General features: G+C 43.4%; 1 protein-coding gene across 4 annotated transcripts in view; it reads left to right on the top strand.

Annotated features, from left to right (window-relative positions):
* Positions 1 to 19,280, top strand: part of LOC147017450 (phosphatase and actin regulator 2-like) — a 113,059-nt gene that overhangs the window by 73,169 nt on the left and 20,610 nt on the right. For all 4 annotated transcript variants that reach the window (XM_085847119.1, XM_085847118.1, XM_085847120.1 and 1 more), the window contains 3 exons: positions 13,312 to 13,479; positions 13,802 to 13,882; positions 14,099 to 14,257. In XM_085847119.1, the coding sequence (XP_085703245.1) occupies positions 13,312 to 13,479; positions 13,802 to 13,882; positions 14,099 to 14,257 (408 nt within the window). The remainder of the gene's footprint in view (positions 1 to 13,311; positions 13,480 to 13,801; positions 13,883 to 14,098; positions 14,258 to 19,280) is intronic.

Genomic DNA, 19,280 nt, shown 5'->3' with positions numbered 1-19,280 from the left:
TCACCCCCTCTGTAGTTGTTGCATTCCTGGCGATCACTCTTCCCTTTCCAGAGAGGAACAACAAGGCCCCTCTTCCAATCATTTGGGATGATGCCTGTGTTCCAGGCAGAGCACAAAACTGCATGCAACGACACGAGTGCAGCATTTCCACCAGCCTTGAGAAGTTCAGCATGGATGCCACAGATCCCTGGAGCTTTGCCCCGTTTCAACCGGTTCACCGCAGCCCGTGTTTCCACAAGCGAAGGTGGACCACAGTTGATTCGAGGGTCAGCAACAGGGATTGTAACACCCTTGACGTCCAACTCGACAGCTGGGGGATCAGCCCGGTACAACCGCTCAAAGTAACCAGGGCCTTCACTTCAGACTCCTCTGTCAAGAGCCTACCACTCTCTGCTCTCACTGCAGTGCTCCGAGGGATGGGCTTGGATGAACGCAATGCGCGAATTCCCCTGTAAGCGGGACGAGAATCACCTGTCCACAGGTGATGCTCTACCCCCTCACAGATTCCTCTGACATAGGCCTCCTTGTCCACCCTCAGTGCACGTACAGTTTTATGCCTCAGCTCCCTGAACAGCCCAGCTCAGCTCTCTGCCATTCAGGCAGGTTGGTAGTCTCTTTATTTTTTTATTTTGTAACCCCCTTTTCTCCAACATTGCTCACTGTCTCACTCCTCTGACCCTCCCCAACAACTCTAGGATTCAGGCATTCTTCCAGTAATCCCCCTCCTTGTTAAACTTTCAAATTCCAGGTTGCCTGCACACCTTAACTCTTTTATTCCTTACTTATGCCATCCTTTGAACCATCTTCCAGATGCTGTTCTGTCACACTCTTCCCTCCAGGGCCTCAAGCTAGTAATGCACCGCCATCTCGTCATCCCCAATTCTGATCTCTGATCGTTATTACCCCTTTTAACCTTTCTTGACCCAACCTTCTTACTTGCTAGTTTTTGGTGTTTCCTCCTCCTCCTCTCTATCATTTTCCTGTTCATTAATTCCCTTGATGTTTGTCGCACTCTCAGTTATTCTTTTTTTCTCTTCCATGAGCCTTGCTACCATAAAGGGGGGAAATGAACTCTCGAGTTGAGTGTTTTAAGTTGCAACGAGGTCGTTTCTTCAATCTCTGCCGTGCACAGACTGTCATTACACGAGGAAGCATGGCATTTTAATTGCAGGAAGTGGACTGTTAGAATGATGAACAATAATTATACAGCAATTGTTTATTATCCCATTTGATAGGAGGGGTGGTGGTGGTGGGAGTAACTCGACAGATAGTGAGTTACTGATTTCCCTTGACTGTGCTTTTGTTGTGAAAAGCCATATTGGAGCCTTGCAGTGAATTCTGAGGCTTGCAACATAATTCCTTAATGGCATACTGAGAGCAGCTTTGCGCAGACGTGCTGAGCTCAAGGAACAGATACCGAGGCAGCCTATGTGATTGCTTTCTATCATGTCAGAAGTCTTGTGATTTTATTTTTGTTATCCTCACGCTTTTTGAAGAAAAAAAATCACCCTGGTGGCTGCCTGCCTGCCTGTCTGTCTGTCCATCCGTCACGCTATCTCATCCTGAATGTTTATGCAGAAATTCTCCAAACTTGGTAGCAATGGCAAAAAGAAGTATCCTTATTTTTTGGCCCTACCCGCTGGGGTGGGGGTGAAGGATCAAACGCCAAAAAATGCAATTACAGCCACATTTTTCAAGCATTTTTAATGAAACTTTGTATATGCAATCATCAGTGGGGCACACATGAAATATGCAACAGGTTTTTGGATTTGATCCCTGGTTTATGCCTCAGGGAGTGGGGAGGGGATTTAGGGCCACAGGGGTCAAAGAAGGAAAAAAGTTTTAGCTCAAAATTTGACATTGGGTCATTCCTGATGGAACGTTTTGCCATCTTTCAACTTTGCTTTCGGTGGGAAGCGTGGGGGATTTTTGATGGCCTGCCATTGACTTCGCTCGAGTTGTCATTTATATTTGTAGATTGAAATTGTGAGAAACGTGCTTGAATGTCATCGTATTTGAGGAACATCCCCATTGTGGTTAAGTTTATGAAGAGGAATGATCTGATAGCAAGGCTCTTATCGAGCAGGAATGCAGAATGCGGACTCTTCCAAAAAATCCCTGTTGCTGTTGCCCATTGTTTTGCAACACCACCAAGTTTGTAGAGCAAACCATTTCAACTTGACTTTGCACAAGTTTTGAATAAATAATGCTGTGTCGATACTTAACTTCTCCATAAATGTGCATTTGGAATAATAGGAAGACTTTACTACCCAACGAGGGGCTGTATCCTTAACCTTGGCTTCCCATGGCGGTGAGCATTCCTTTTTCAACATTTGCTTCATTAAACCTATCGCTCTAATTGTCTGCCAAGTCAGACCAGCACTTGCCTTGGCGAAGTCTTGTATTCCTTTTTTTTTTTTCCTTTTCCAAGGGCATTATATTATTCGGCTATGGACGAACACAAAGGGTACAAGAGATTTGTAACATTGAGTTAGGGGTTCAGATTGGAACATGAACAGGCCAACCAAAGACATGTTCTCCCCCATGGTTTTATTTTTTTTAATTGAGGGGCGGGTGGGGGTGTGTAGGGGTATTGTAATCGGCTCTGTATGTCTGACTGCCTCTGTCTCTGTCTGTATCTGTCTGTCTGTTACGCTATCTTCTCTTAAACAGTTGTGCAGAAATTCACCAAACTTGGCAGTTATGATCACCATATGGCAAGAAGAAGGTGCGGGATAGGCTTGGGTGATTCTTAAAATTTGACAATAGATTCTGATTCTGAACTGCTTTCTCAGAATCGATTCCGATTCTTCACCAAAATGTAATCGATTCGGCCTTGTCACACACCCAACCTGCTCAACTAGTTCCATCTGAATCCATTCTATAACTTTTTGAGATATCCTGCACACAGACAAACGGGGGTGAAAAGCAAAACCTCCATCCATCTTTGGTGGCTGAGGGAATAAAGAGAAACAAGGAAAAGAGCAATCAGAGATTGCAGACCCTTGCCAGGATTTGTTTTGTGTGGTATTTGTGCAGTTTTGTGTGCTGTATTTTGTCTGGCGTTTGTGTACTGGTGTGTTGTGTAATTAATTAGAACTGCCACTTTATAACTACTGCGATGACCGGTTTAGCCATTTCAGAGATGAATATTTATGAAGGTTTAAAAAAAACCCCCAAAACCCCAATATGGTTGCCGAATCATGTGACCGATGGCGTCATCAAAAATGTTTGTGCACCATTTTATCCCGAGATAACCCTTAAAACTTTTCATACTGATCGGATGTAGTTTTCTACATATGCAATTATGACGTCATAAAAAAAATCACACTTATTCCCCATGAGTACTTGCCGTGTGCCAAGTTTCAATTTTTTCCTTGGTGCGGTTTCAGAGATAGAGGTTCAAAGATTTTCCGTTTTTCCAACATGGCTGCCACACCATGTGACCTATGACATCATTATTATCATTAAAACATTCCACATGAGTAGTCGCACCAACGGTGAAAATTTTGTCTCAATCCGACAAGCGGTTGCGGAGAAAAACACGAAAGTTCTGTGCGGAAAAACAGACAGCCAAACCAACCCAAGTGCAATACCCTCTCCTTCGGAGAGGGTAATGACTTAAACATAAAATTTAGGTTTGTGAGTAAATAAAATTGGTGGCATGATTTATATTATATATCAGTGGCATGCCAAAGAAGTAAAAGTTGCTTCAAATTAATCCAAGCCTCCAGGTAAATTTAAATTTTTTTTCAATTCGATGAAAAAAAATTGAACCAGGCATACCCGGGCAGTGTATAACGCAACAGACCGCTCCTCGATCGCTCCTGACTTCTTTTTTTTTGCTGCTTAATAAATATACCACAATGTCATTGCTGTTAAAAAATATGATGATTTTAGAATTTCAAAATAGTCGATACCCATATAGTTCAAAATACGCTAATGCTGTCTGTAAGATCCCAGAAAAAAATCAGACACACATGCACACAGTTTGTGAGTACATGTGTGGTCATTTTCTTCACAACTTGAACAAACTAGATGCAGAAATACGGACTTGCCTTTGTCTGTTTTTTGTAAAGAATGACAGCAGAAGCTCTTGATATAATTTGCTGAACCAACGAATGGATTCTCAATGGACGATGTCAGCTAAGGTATTATAGAAATCGACTCTGGAGTCTTTTTTATTTTTTTTACAGGCAGGTAATCGGCACTGTTTTAAATGTTTATCATATATATATATATATATATATATATATATATATATATATATATATATATATATATATATATATATATATATATATATATATATATATATACACAGTGGGGAGAACAAGTATTTGATACACTGCTGATTTTGCAGGTTTTCCCACTTACAAAGCACATAGAGGTCTGTAATTTTTATCATAGGTTCACTTCAACTGTGAAAGACGGAATCTAAAACAAAAATCCTGAAAATCACATTGTATGATTTTTAAATAATTAATTTGCATTTTATTGCATGAAAAAAGTATTTGATCACCTACCAACCAGTAAGAATTCCGGCTCTCACAGACCTGTTAGTTTTGTCTTTAAGAAGCTCTCCCATTCTCCACTCATTACCTGTATTAACTGCACCTGTTTGAACTCGTTATCTGCATAAAAGACAGCTGTCCACACTCAATCAATCAGACTCCAACCTCTCCACAAAGGGCAAGACCAGAGAGCTGTCTCAGGACATCAGGGACAAAATTGTAGACTTGCACAAGGATGGGATGGGCTACAGGACAATAGGCAAGCAGCTTGGTGAGAAGGCAACAACTGTTGGCGCAATTATTAGAAAATGGAAGAAGTTCAAGACAACAGTCAATCTCCCTCGGTCTGGGGCTCCATGCAAGATCTCACCTCGTGGAGCCTCAATGATCATGAGAAAGGTGAGGGATCAGCCCAGAACTACACAGCAGGACCTGGTCAATGACCTGAAGAGAGCTGGGACCACAGTATCAAAGAAAACCATAAGTAACACACTACGCCGTCATGGATTAAAATCCTGCAGCGCACGCAAGGTCCCTCTGCTCAAGCCAGCACATGTCCAGGCCCGTCTGAAGTTTGCCAATGACCATCTGGATGATCCAGAGGAGGAATAGGAGAAGGTCATGTGGTCTGATGAGACCAAAATAGAGCTTTTTGGTTGAAACTCCACTCGTTGTATTTGGAGGAAGAAGAAGGATGAGTACAACCCCAAGAACACCATCCCAACCATGAATCATGGAGGTGGAAACATCATTCTTTGGGGATGCAAAGGGGACAGGACGACTGCACCATATTGAAGGGAGGATGGATGGGGCCATGTATCGCGAGATCTTGGCCAACAACCTCCTTCCCTCAACAAGAGCATTGAAGATGGGGCGTGGCTGGGTCTTCCAGAAGACAACGACCCGAAACACACAGCCAGGGCAACTAAGGAGTGGCTCCGTAAGAAGCATCTCAAGGTCCTGGAGTGGCCAAGCCAGTCTCCAGACCTGAACCCAACAGAAAATCTTTGGAGGGAGCTGAAAGTCTGTGTTGCCCAGCGACAGTTCCGAAACCTGAAGAATCTGGAGAAGATCTGTATGGAGGAGTGGACCAAAATCCCTGCTGCAGTCTGTGCAAACCTGGTTAAGAACTAGAGGAAACGTCTTATCTCTGTAATTGCAAACAAAGGTTTCTGCACCAAATATTAAGTTCTGTTTTTCTGATGTATCAAATACTTCTTTCATGCAATAAAATGCAAATTAATTATTTAAAAATCATACAATGTGATTTTCAGGATTTTTGTTCTGGATTCCGTCTTTCACAGTTGAAGTGTACCTATGATAAAAACTACAGACCTCTACGTGCTTCGTAAGTGGGAAAACCTGCAAAATCGGCAGTGTATCAAATACTTGTTCTCCCCACTGTGTATGTATGTATATATATATATATATATATATATATATATATATATATATATATATATATATATATATATATATATATATATATATATATATATATATATATATATATATATATATATATATTTGCGGCCATGGGTACCGAGACACCAGCTTATCACTCGGGGATTAATCCTCGGTAGAGCCGGACCTGGGGCCACTGCTCAAAATTAACGTTCTGGTACAGTGGGTTGTTTTAAAACCACGAACGCCACCCAGTCAACCACGAGTTCCAGTGTCCACCGTCTAATTATTCCGTTTAACTCGAGGTCGCGTGGTTACTTGAGCAGGGAGCGTGCCCTCGGCAAAGCACCGATGTTATCTCAATTAGATTTTAATTAGGTCGGCTGAGCATTTTAACCGCTGGTGCATGCCGACTATTTTTGGTCAAATCTGTGGTTAATTACCTCCCAGTCTATCTTGGTTCGGACAATGCTAGACCAATGGAAGGAAAAGACAAACAAGGATAGGTTGGAAATCGACAAATGATTTATTAATAATAAAATAAATAAATAAATCAATTAAAAGAACTTTATTTTCTGGCATAAATAAATGAATTAATTTCAAGGCAAAATCAATCAAAATGCCAGGAAAGAGACAAAGAACAGATGCTTATCGGGGGTTGACTTACAGCTAAACACAGACATGGGTACCCAACAGATCGTTCGGGAGGGTGGGGGGGGGGGGAAAGAATAGTCTCACTCACCAGAAAGTAGTTGTTCGTGAAGTGAAAACGTCCTGAAATGTGTGCGTGCGTGTCACGTCCGTCGCCAGCACCCAGCCTTGCCGTGCACCCTCTCGCGAACAGCCTTGAACGCCAGTCGACGTCTGGAGGGCAATGAGATCGTCTGTACTGGGTTTAGACCCTGGTGTTGGTGACCGACCCGTGCCTCACTTGTTGGCGGCGCTGCTCACACCCACACGCGCACCACACGCTTGCTTCCTTCTCTTTTGCGCACTTACACCCGCTTCTTGCGAGCTTCTCAAGCTTACTTCTCATTCTCTTCTCCCTCCCTGGCTTTCTTTCGCTCCGTTTTGTTTCGCCCCGCTTTCTTTCACCTCCGCTTTCCTCTCGCCTCAGAACGGACCTCCATTCGTTTTATATCTGTCGGCCATCTCCGCGGGCGCAGTCCGCCCCAAGCTCACCCCGCCCCAATTGTGCACGGTTACCATGACGACCCGTGCGCTCTCAAAAAAGGCGGGCGTCAGAGCTCGTGAAAGAATGTTGCTGAGGAAAAATGAGAGCGGGCTTCAGAGCTCGTTAAAGAAATGTGTGTAAACGTGTCTGTCGTAAAGAAAAAAAGCTTCCCATAAGAGAGGGGATCTATCCTTTACCCTTCTCAACACATCACATTTAAGATCCCATTAGACATGGGGATGGGACTAATCTGAACATGCCTTTAAGGAAATGTCTGAGGACTTGGATGTGTGGATGCATTCATCAGACTGGATTCTGAAATCCATAACAATATATATATATATATATATATATATATATATATATATATATATATATATATATATATATATATATATTTATTATAATACCAAGCTTGCACACTAAAAACTCGGCTCGCCGTCACACGATCCCTATGAAATTGCCGTGGCACTTAGCGGACATGCCGACAATGTTTGGGAAGTCTTGGCGTTCCATAGTACCACTTGCATTTTGCACAATGCGTATTTTTGTCATTCCCCGTGTACGGTCTGTCGTCTGCTACCAGCTCTGTTGAACTGCTATCCCGTGCATGTGCACGTGTATCACTAGTTTATATTTATTATATACAATGTCAAGGCTCGTATCAGAGCTAACGCACAGAATGTATTACAAGGGGAGCAGGAGATAAGAGGGACGGGAGATGGAAGCACAAAACAGTGGGGAATAGACACACAAGGAGATCTGTGGAAGGGAAAGGGATGGGGTTGGGGTGCACAGAGTAAACAAGATGGACAGACACTACAGGGACTTTTGGGAAGGAAAGCAGGGAATATGAAGGAGGTGGATGAATGGGGGTGCAAAAGATAGTGGTTTTGGATGGGGGAAGATGAGAGATGGTGGTGAACAGCTATTTTGAAGACCTGGAGGGAAGAGTGGTATTGAAGAGTGTGTGGGAGTTTGTTCCAAAGATGGGGAAAAAACAGGAATGAATGAATGAAGGTGAGCAGTGATTCTTGATTTTGGTCGTTTAACCAGAAGGGGTTGCTGGTGGACCTTGAGCACCCTGTGGAAATATGGGTGGTACAGATAACAGACAGCTGGGGAGGGGGTGGGAGGGGGATGAGGCTAGAGAGGAGACGGCAGAACACAGAAAGACCACCAAATTGCCTGTGATGAGAGAGTGAGAGGCCCAAAGAATCAGCCTCATTGCGGGAGATACCAGTGATCCTAAATGTTCCGGTTTCCACAGCGTGAAGCGGAGAAAGGTGAGAGGCGAGAGCACCAGCCCAAAGGATAGAACAGTACTCCATCAGGCTGCAGATGAAAGCTTTGTACGTGGTTAGGAGCTCAGGTGTGCCAAATAAGGACTTTGCATGATGGAGGATGTCCAATTGGCGACTAGCTTTGGAGGCCAGTTTAGAAATGTGGCTTTCCCGGGAACGACCATGGCACATAGTGAGGCCCAAAATATTGAATGAAAAGACTTATTCAAGAGGATTGTTACAAAGCCGATTGGGGGGGGAGGGTGTTCCAGATGGTTGTTTCCTTTTGGAGAGACTTTGTGAGAGTGTGAGATTTGTCAGGAATGAAAGACATGTTCCACCTGTTGGACCAGCTTGTGATTTTGTCCAGATCTTCAGAGAGTGAAGCGGTTGCTGCTTGCCGATCTTAGGGATGACAGATGGTACGGCAGAGGGTGGAGTCATCAGCAAAGAGATGAAGAGAATGTTCTGGAGATTCAGAGAGATTATTGATGAAAATGAGAAAGAGCACTTGGCCCAGAACACTGCCTTGAGGAACTCAAGCCTGGACAGGAAGAGGGGATGAGAGAATTCCATTGAGGGCCACATGTTGACTGCAACAGGAGAGGAAGTCTGCATGTCATGAGTGGAGATTGCCTTGGATACCATGGAAAGGGCGTTTGGTGAGCAGGGCGGGGACCAGATCATACAGAAAGCACGTGATTTGTCTGAGGCGATGGCTCTGATCTCATGTCTCGCATTGAGGACCTCCATCCATTGTTGGGAAAGCAGGAGCAGCAAGTACAGGCTAGTGAACTGGTCTGAATCCAAATTGATGATTGGAAATCAGGCCATTGGAGAAGAGGAAGGATTTAATGTCTGAAGTGATGATGGATTCCATAACCATGCTGATGATTGGGAGGTGGCTGATTGATCTGGAGTTGCAAGAATCTGTGTTTGTACCTTGTTATGCAGGGTGGTAATGTTTGCTGATTTCTAAGCAGATGACAGATGACCTTGAGCAAATGAGAGGGTGAATAGAACAGAGAGAGGGTGAACAAGAGCACGTTTTAGGACACGTGGACTGATGCTGTCTTGATTGGTTGCAGAATCAGTCGAGGTTTGAATGCAAGCTCTCCACCTTGTCAGGAGAAAAGGACACAGAGTCCAGGAACAGCTGGGTGTGACTGTGTAAGGTAGTCGTTCTATCTCTATAGAAATTCTATCTATAGAAAGCTATGAGTTTGGAACACAAGATTTAGAAGCAAACACAGTTGAGGTATTCAGCGTTTCACGTGCAGTGTCAGCTGTGCAGCCATTTGAGGGAAGGGAGGGGATGGAAGTGGAACATTCACCAGAAGCAGACTTAACTAGATGCCCCTAGGATTTGGAGGAGTGAGACAGGTTTGAGAGCGCAGACTTGAGATGAGAGATATTTCCTGGCTCTCCTCAGGCTAGACACACACTTGTTCCAAGCTTTGTGGAAGGAACTGAGATTGCCTTCAGTTGGATTTGTCCTCCATGAATGAGAGGCAAGTTCTTTCAGGACAACTGCCACACCACAAGCTTCCGTGTTCCATGGGCAGGAGGAAGGGTAGGACAACTCAAGACGAGATGGGATAAATCTGTGCATGAGAGAGAGCAAATTTATTTGAATGAATTCCCAGGATGAGTTGATGTTGGAGAAAGTAGAGATGGGAGACCAGTCTGAAAATTTGATGGCTGCTTGAAAACCCTGCCAGTCTGCCTGAGTAAAATGCCAGACTCGACGACGCTGAGGTGGTTCCCTAATAACAGCCAGAGATGTTTACTTTGACAAGTATGTCGTCAGATGAACCAATTGGAGCGGAGGAACAACAGATATTTTCAGGGAAATTGGTCAAAATTTGAAGAAGGTGGGTTTGGGGTGGATTCATGGGGGTAGGAAAGATCATGGTTTTGGATGGGGGAAGATAAGAGGTGGTGATGAACAGCTGTTTTGAAGACCTGGAGAGAAGAAAGGGATTGAAGAGAGTGTAGGAGTTCATTCCAAAGGTGGGAAAAATGAGGAATGAAAGTGTGAACGTGAGCAGTGATTCGTGATTTTGTTAGATTTACCAGAAGGGGGTTGCTGGTGGACATTGAACTTCGAAATATGGGGGGGGACATATCGCAGACAGAGCAGGGGGGGCGAGACCGGATAGGAGACAGTAGAAGACAGCTTGGGATGAGAGGATTGAAGTTGGTCCATGTTTTTGATGAGCGAGGTGTTAATGGAGTCATAACTGTTTGGTGGACGGTACAACACACACATAAACATGAGGTGGGAGTGGAGGGGAAGCCGTAGAAATATTCCTGAGGGTGTGGAGGAGTGAGGGTAGTGCATGGAGAGTGAGGAATAGAGTTTTCGATAAAGAGAGCAACTCCTCCACCAGGACGAGGCTCAGGGCTGTCATACCGAAGAAAGGAGTAACCAGGGAGAGAAACTAAGGAATCAGAGACGTTTTGAAGGAGGAAAGTTTCTGTTTGGCACGTTATGTCTGGTTTGTGAGTGGTAACCTACGTGGAGAGATCAGTTAGGTTAGAGCGAAGACCCCAGATGTTTGAGGTCCACACTGTTAAGGAAGAGGGAGGGAGGAGGCTTTGGGTGCAGGGGAGGGGAGGGGGAGAGTAGGACGAGGGAGGAAGGGTTGGGGGGGAGGTAGGGAGAGATGTTGACAGTGTGTGAGAGATTACAGAAGAGCTCGGGGAGAGGGCCGGATGAGGAGAGAGGGCCGGATGAGGGGAGAGGGTCGGATGAGGGGAGAGGTGGGGAGAGGGAAAGGATGAGACTTGGCAGTGGGATGGTGAAGAAGGGAGCAGGCAGGGGAGGTGCAATATTTGAAGGGTTGGGAGGAGGGGGAGGTGTGAGAGGAAAGAAAGAGCATGTTTGAAATGTTGAGTGTACTGATTGGGAGAATGAGATATCTGTTAGGTTAGAATGGAGCCCACAGATGTTAGAATACCACACAGTTTGGGACATCAGAGGAGGAGATGATACTAAAGCACAAGACGCTGAAGAGGCACTAAGAGCGGAGGTGGGATGAAAGGCTAGATTGGAGGGGTAAGGAGGGGGGTATAACAGGTGAGTGGTTGTGAGGAGGTAGCTGTAAGGAGGTGTGGTGAATTGGTACTGAAGTTGGAAAAAAGGGACGAATGATGGAACATGAACATGCATTGCAAACTGGAATTAAAATTTTTTTAAAGTCAGAGATGCGATTAAAGACATTACTTGAAGGATGCAATAAAGGTGAATGAAGAGAATGGAGAAAAGAAACGTTGAAAAGAAACAGTGGGACGTTTTTGACATGGCATGAAGGAAAGGTCGAATTGAAAAGTCTTATAAAGAAGAACAAGACGAGGAGTGAATTATGGTACAATAATGGGAACCAAACGTGTGAAAGAGGAAATTGAAACATTTTAAGAGACTTTTTTTTTAGTTTTGATAAAGGTTAGGGAAGATAGGTAATGGAAAGGTTGAAGAAAAAAAAAACCGTGAAGGTGCGTGGTAAATTTGGATCAGCTAAAGTAGAAGGAAGATGGTAGGTCGGCGAAAGTTCCAGGAAGAGAAGAGGGGGTAAAGAAATCACGTGGTTACGGGAGGTGTAAGGTGAGAAGTAAAAAGAAGAAAGAAATTGTTTTGTTGTTCTTTTGTTTTGTGAAAGATTAGGTATGATTCGGTGAAGGAATGGTTGAAGAAAAAAAACTGTGAAGGTGTATGGTGAATGTGGGTCCGCAAAAGTATAAGGAAAATGGTGGATTAGCAGACGAAGGAGGAGGAAGAAGAGTCGGTACAGTAAGTCACGTGGTTTCATGGGGACGAGGTGAGGAGGAAATGGGGTTTTTTTTTTGTTGTATTAAAAATGTTTTTTTATTTTTTAAAGACATGAAACAGAAGGGAGAGTTGGGGTTGATAGAAGGAGGGTGGAGGGAAAAGTGGTGAAAATAAAAACTTGTGGTAAAAAGGAGAAAATACAAGAAAAACGATCTGCACATAAACAGGAAGTAGGGAAGACCTCAAGGAAACCCGATATGAAAAGACAACGAAAACCCGATATGAAAAGGCAGTCAGAGTCCCCAGGCAGAGATCAGGGTCACAGACTGGACTCACGAAGCCTCCACGAACGCGAGCAAAAGAACCAGCCAACTCGATGAACGAACCACCAACAACACGACACGACGCACCCAACCTATGTGCTCCTTTCTTCTCTAATCCCTCAGACGCGCTCCTCTCTTCCCCAATCTCCTCAGAACGAACAAAAGGCAACAACAGAGCCCCCGTCCAGGGCGGGGCTCGCTGAAGCACACGTTACTGTCCGCCTTGATTGGACAGGGTTCCCACGGGCCCACCCTTTCTGGGCGGGGTTTCGGCCATACCCGGAGAAAGCCGCCCCTCCCCTCCACGCATGTTTGAGGAAGGTCGACGTGGTGTAACTGCCTCGACCATCGTCGGAATTCCGCCTCAGGCAATGGTGCGCTGTGGCCCACGAACCGAGGGCCACAAGCGCGATGGTACCCTTGGATGTTTCGTTGGAGGATATGTGGTTTGTTAGATGTAATAACCTAGCTAAATCAACCTCGCAATGCACACCTTTGATTCTCCCACTAGACAAAAGGAGGAGTTCTATCTCACATGTACTTAACGGCATAACTAACTTTTGGGACCTGTATGTTGAATGCACATAGTTTCCAGATCCGTAACAATATATATTTAACTCAAAATTTGATATTGGGTCATTCCTGGTGGTACTTTTTGCCAACTTTCACCTTTGTTTTAGGTGAGAAGCATGGGGATTTTTGATGGCGTGCCATCGACTTCGCTGTCGTTTTTATTTTGTTTTGTAGATTTAGGTTGAAGACTTTTACATTGTGGAAAAAAAAATCATGGTTAAACACAGCTTTTTTAGGTTGATTTCTAATGGCAAGCTGTTTGCAACAGGTGAAGATGCAGATTCTGCAGAGCCAAAGAGGCCGGTGTCAGTCGCGTCCGACTGCAGTACGCCGTCCATTAAACGCCATGGCAAGCTCAACAATTTCAGTCGCTTCTTCAAGCCTTGGAAATGGAGGAAGAAGAAGCCAAGTGAGAAGTTTGAGCAAACATCTGCAGGTACTGATTTTGTCATTTTTTTTCTTTCTGTTTTGCTGTTGGGGCAGTCCTTGTGAAATGGACTCATGGTCTCTACCTGACTTGAAAAATGCCTCCAGAATAAATTACGAGTCGTTGCATACCTACACTTGTGGGATTTCCATGAAAGGTATCCGGGTGTCGCACGTTGAAATTTGTGATGGTCAGGCAGCGTGGTTACTTGAAATTGGTTTTACACATTGATCAACTCTACCATTTTGTGGAATTTTCCAGTTTCCTAGAACAGCAACTGTTATTAAAGCTCTAATATGTATCTGATTTATTGTTTCATGTGTATTTTCAGCATTAGAACGACAGATGTCCACCAGGCATAGCCGTAACGAGCTCATTCGCCGTGGTCTCATTCGGGATGTGTCAGAAGAAGGTAAAAACCTCAAGCTTTGTGCTATTTACTCGCTGTGACTTGGGCTACAGCAAAATTGATTGAACGGCACGGTTGCAAAGTCCAATACATTTTGTTTATGTTCGTATTTCTTAAGCTGTGTGCTTCGAAGCTAAGTTGCTCGATGAATCCCCTTTTACATTTTTGATACACTGAATATGCCTGTGGCTGAGACTTAACCTGAGTCCTGATTCTTAGGTTTGGACCTGCCGCTGCCAGTGTCAAAGCTCTCTGTAGAGAACGGGCATACGATTTCCCCTGACAGCTGTGACGATGATGTTGAGAAGGTGGACCAGCCTGAACGGAATGCAAGAAAGGGCCAACCTTCAGCCAACAGGGCAAAACTCCCACAAGCCGGTAGGTGGTCACCTTGCATGTACTCAGCAGATGTAAAATAGTCGGCTTAGAGTTGGTGCTTACATTTTGTGGCTCCATGAATGGTAGCCATATATATTTCTTTCTCTTCCAACAACCTTTTCCCCTCCCCCCACCCCAACTCCTTTCTTTCTTTCCCTTGGGGAAGAATAAGTCTTAAAAAAAATCAAAAAGAAACTTGATTCTTTCTAAAAGTTTCTGGAATGAGAATGCCTGGAAATTTTTAAGAATCCACTGAAATTGATTAACGGGTTGAGGCTGTAGTTTTACACCATCTGCTAAGGTTCTGTGTGTAAACAAAGGCAATAATCAGGGAAGTTAATGAATACATTGAAGTCAGCACAGGAATCCAACTTAGCTCTTCGTTCCTGTTCTCTATCATCATATTGTTTTTGCTCAAATTCTGTAATTTATAGTTTATCTTCCGAATCTTAAAATAAGAACTATGCTTGTGTTTTTAAATGTACTTGTAAATATTTGGAGATTTTATCTTTTTCTTGTTTTGTTAATATTTTCTACCTGCTTGCTTATATCACCCTCTACAAGCAACAAATTATATCGATGGTTTAATGAACGGGAGTGTTTGTGTAACAATCACAACAAGGCCATCTTTTTGGAATGCTTTGATAACGTTCTGTGCAAGAGTGTTTTTGAAGGTTAGAACTTAGAAAATAGGCTCTCGGCCAGAAGATTAAACAACAAAAGAGAGAGAGAGAGAGAGAGCGAGGGAGAACGAGCAATCAGAGATTACAGCCCCTCGCTGGGACTTTTATATGTGCCGGTGTGTTCCGTAAATAATAACAATAGACGTAATTAATAGACGTAATCACATTTCAAGAGGATATAATGAATATATGAACTCTCCTTCCAATTTTTTTTAGCTAGTGTACATATTTTGTCCGTTTTGAAGCCGCATTCCTTGTTCCACTTCTTTTCTCCCAAGTATTTCCCTTTCGGCCTCCTCCTCAACTTCATCCTATTCCACCTCCTTGCTTCAAAAAAAAACCGCAAAAAAAACTTCACATTTCACTCCAACATATGATTCTCAATCTGCTTGTAAATTTATTGTGGCTGTATTTCCTGTACTTCATCATTTGTCTCTTCCTTTTCTCAATTTCTTCAAACTGAATCTTCCTTGAAGGAAACACTGCTTCCTTTAAAAGCTTTTAAATACATTTCAAAATGCTTCCCCTTCCTGATTTCTCCATCATCAGCACTCCATGTGTTCTTCTTCTTCTTCACCACAATCTATTGTTGTTGTTCTTCACAAGGATTATTTTCCAAACCTGTCTCTCACCAAAACACTTGATCCATCAGCCCCCCTGCCATATCTACAGCACCACCTTCCTCCGTGTGTTCAACAATAATTATTTCCACCATCCCATGATCTTTGTCTCCATATATCCAGAATAGGAATCTTGAGCAGTCCAGTTTGCAGAGGTTGTCTGCTCATGACAATCATTTCCCCTTCACGTACTTTAATGGTGTCAAACCCATCCATGTCAATACCCTCCCCCACATGTCTTACAAGCCTGCGTCCTTCCAACCCCATACCTCCTATTTGTATCCCTCTTCAGAATCCCTCCACTTCATGTTCTCCCTCATCCCAACCACTCAAAGCTTCCCTCCTCATCCCACCCCCTCCCATATTCCCCCTTCAGCCTGCCCCTCTCTCACCAGCCATGAAATTTCAGCAAAAGGACTTCTGTGACTCCATCGGACTGACTCAATCTGTGAATTTTGTGACCTGGATCTCTCCCTTCTTCCTGCTCATGGTACACTGAATCCTGTGGTGTGGCAGTTGCTCTGAAGCAACTTGCCTTCTCTTCCTGCAAGGAAAATCCTATTGAAGGCATTCTCTGTGCATTCAAAAGAGCCTGCAACAAGTATATGTGCATTTGATACGATGACAGGAGAACCATAAAACAACATCCATTCAACCTCAAGATTGAACTTTCAAACTTGTCTCCCTCCTCTAAAATCTGGTAGTGCCTTGTTAAGTCTGTCTCTGGAATATGCGCAATGTCAGACATGAGATCAGGGCCTTCTCTCGAGACATATCTCGAGTTTTCGATACAGTCTGGCACCCTGCCTTGTTCTCCAAACTCTCTGCCTATGGCATCCAAGGCCAACTCCACACGTGGCTTCCTGACTTCCTCAAGTCTCATGTACAAAAAACACTATGTACCAAAAAAGGCAATACTTGCTCCTCTGGCTAGGGTAAACTGCCCTGAAACTTTGGAAACAAACATCAGGTTGAAAATCAAAGAAAACAAGGTTCGGTGTTGGGTTGAATTTTGTATGTTCACCTTTGGGTGTCTCCTTGCCTACTCCTTATATTCCTCCCTGCAATTGAGGTGATGACAAAAAGTCATCTTAAAGTTTGGCTGATACCTTTCCAAATAGATAAGATTGCTCCTTCAATGCAAAGTTATTATTGCGTGATCGGAGTGCCACAGATGTAGAAGCGAATGATTTGGGAAAACTGCTTCATGATGGTATTGAAAAGATTTCCTTCGATGCAACTCATCTCGTGCAAATAATTTGACAGACAAGGAGCCCTTGGCTGAATTAATCTAATGATGTTGTTTGATACGATGACAGAAGAAGAGTCCGTTTTCTTGTTTTTCTTTTTTCGATTGGATTTGTTTTTTAAAATGTTTAGTTGAATTTTTTTGGAAATAATTCCAATGGAGATCCATGCTTGTTCAAAGAATATGAAGGATACCCATACTATCATTCCCTTTATTAAAGTGAATGTTTTTTTTTTCACAGTATCACAAGGCTCATGGAGGATGAAAAAATTAATTGTAAAATGTAGGATTATATTAGGAGACTTCAGTGTACTTTTGTATCAGTACTCAACTTTCAAAATGATGTAATCCGCCCCAGAATGCTCAGTGTGCATGCGCAGAAACCCGTAGAAATGGCGGTGTTCAGAGCACCATCAAGTATATCGTGCGTGCGAGATAAAGATTGTTACCTAAAATGTCTCACAAAGCTTCTAAAAGAAGCTGAAAATACTTGGAAAAGTACCTGAGAGAAAGGGCTGTGCCTCTGCACGATGAAAGACTTGGAGAACAATCTCAGCTCACCGAACGTGCAGCTGCCTGTACTGCAAACTCCCGAGCATGTGGGCCGGTGCAAAGCTCAAGTGGACAGGCGTGTGCTCCACAAACCCCCGACGGATCGCTACCATTGAATAGACTTCAAACCTTATGGGAGTGCCTCCTGTGAGTATGGCAGGCTTGGTGATTTATTGGATCTCTGTAATTGGAAAGATGATGCTGTGCATCATTATAATGTAACGGAAACAAACTCTTCGGCAAAGGACATTTTCATGACGTGAAGATACACAAAGCTTGTGCCAGCTATATTTACGTGGGAGCTGGATGTATCAGGTTGTCCATCAAGTCATTTTCACCCTTGTCTGTTTGTCTGTGAACAGGATATCTCAAAAAGTTGTGGACAGATTAGGATGAACCTTGGTTGGGTGTGTGACAAGGAAGAAGAATTGATTCGATTTTGGTGAAGATCGAACCTGAAGATTTGTTAAAGTGATTCTTCACCATTGAGTGATGGGGCTACGATATATAGACCGATATCTCAAAACGTTTTGGATAGATTCACATGAAACTTGGTAGACACGTTGGGTGGATGACAAGGACAAATCAATTTTGGTGAAGATCCGAATCCGGATCCAGATATGAGAATTAAATTTTTTTTAAAGTGATTCTTCACCATTGAGAGATTGGGCCAAATCTGTATACTGCATAGCATGATATTTCAAAAATTTGTGGACGAGTTATGACAAAACTAGGTGGATGAGTTGGTGAGGTGACAAGAACAAGCCAATTAAATTTTGGTTCAGATCATGCCTATCGGTGGGATACAAAACGTGAATTGTTTAGCTTGGCGGAAGTATGCGCTATACTGAGTGTTGTTACAGTTACAAAACAAGACATGATAGGAACTCAAAACCTCTCAGTCTCATCCATGGATATTTCTCCATATTTCCGTGAGTCCGATTTACATCCAGGAACACACCAATTGCAGTTAACCATCCTGAAATTGCCATTCTTTCGTTTAAATGCTGCAAATTATGTTAAAAAGATTATTTGACTTGCACGTTTCTCCAACAGAATCGCCAACAGAATCGAGTCACTGAAAACGCACACACCGCGCATGCGTGAAAGGCACTGATAACATTCATACATCATTTTGAAGGTCACGTAATGGAAAGACATTAATCGACAACAGACAAACTATGACAGTATGTGGGATTTGAACCTGGCAGCCTAGCATCATAAGCTGAATGGTTGGATGTGAATGCCAAATAGGCCAACATGACATTTTTCTGTTGTTTTTTTTTTGCTATCCTTGATACAGGTAATTGAAGTGCATGGAAAAGCAGAATGAACAGAGCAAAAATTGCTTTGCAATCTATGTTCCCTACTGATGTGATATTTCCCATGTCTAAAAAGGGCATAACTGTGTGACAAATTGATGACGTGCCCTGAAACTCAAATTTGTTCTCTTACTTTTCATAATAAAGCCATGCACCAAGTTTTAGTTGAAAATGTTTAAGGGTATGAGAAAAAAAAGACTGAAAAACCACAGGTAGGACGGACGAGGACGGATAGATCGACGGACGGGGCAGACCTATAGTCCCCTCTGGTGAAACCGGTAGGGGACTAATCAACAGGGAAAATGGATGAAACACAGCTCAAATAGAGGAAATTGTAGGAGAAATGAGAACAGGGTCTCAGCAGGTGTCGTGAAGCCCAGTCGTGGGAAATGGGAGTGTCTGTAAGGGTTTTGGCAGCAGACTGGATATTCTCGAAGGAACTTGAGACAATGGATTCAAGAAGATGCGTCAACGGGTGAGAAAAGAGAGGTATGAAAAAATGGTGGTGAGCATTGAGTTTATACTTTGAGAGGGTAACAAAGAAAGGGTTTCTGTTAGGACGCATGTGATCTTGAGGGCAGGAGGCTTGGTGGAGTT

Source organism: Eptatretus burgeri, chromosome 11 (assembly GCF_056783735.1).
Source record: "Eptatretus burgeri isolate ZD-2024b chromosome 11, Ebu_testis_v1, whole genome shotgun sequence".
Classification (NCBI taxonomy): Eukaryota; Metazoa; Chordata; class Myxini; order Myxiniformes; family Myxinidae; genus Eptatretus; species Eptatretus burgeri.
This window is presented reverse-complemented; position numbering and strand designations above follow the sequence as displayed.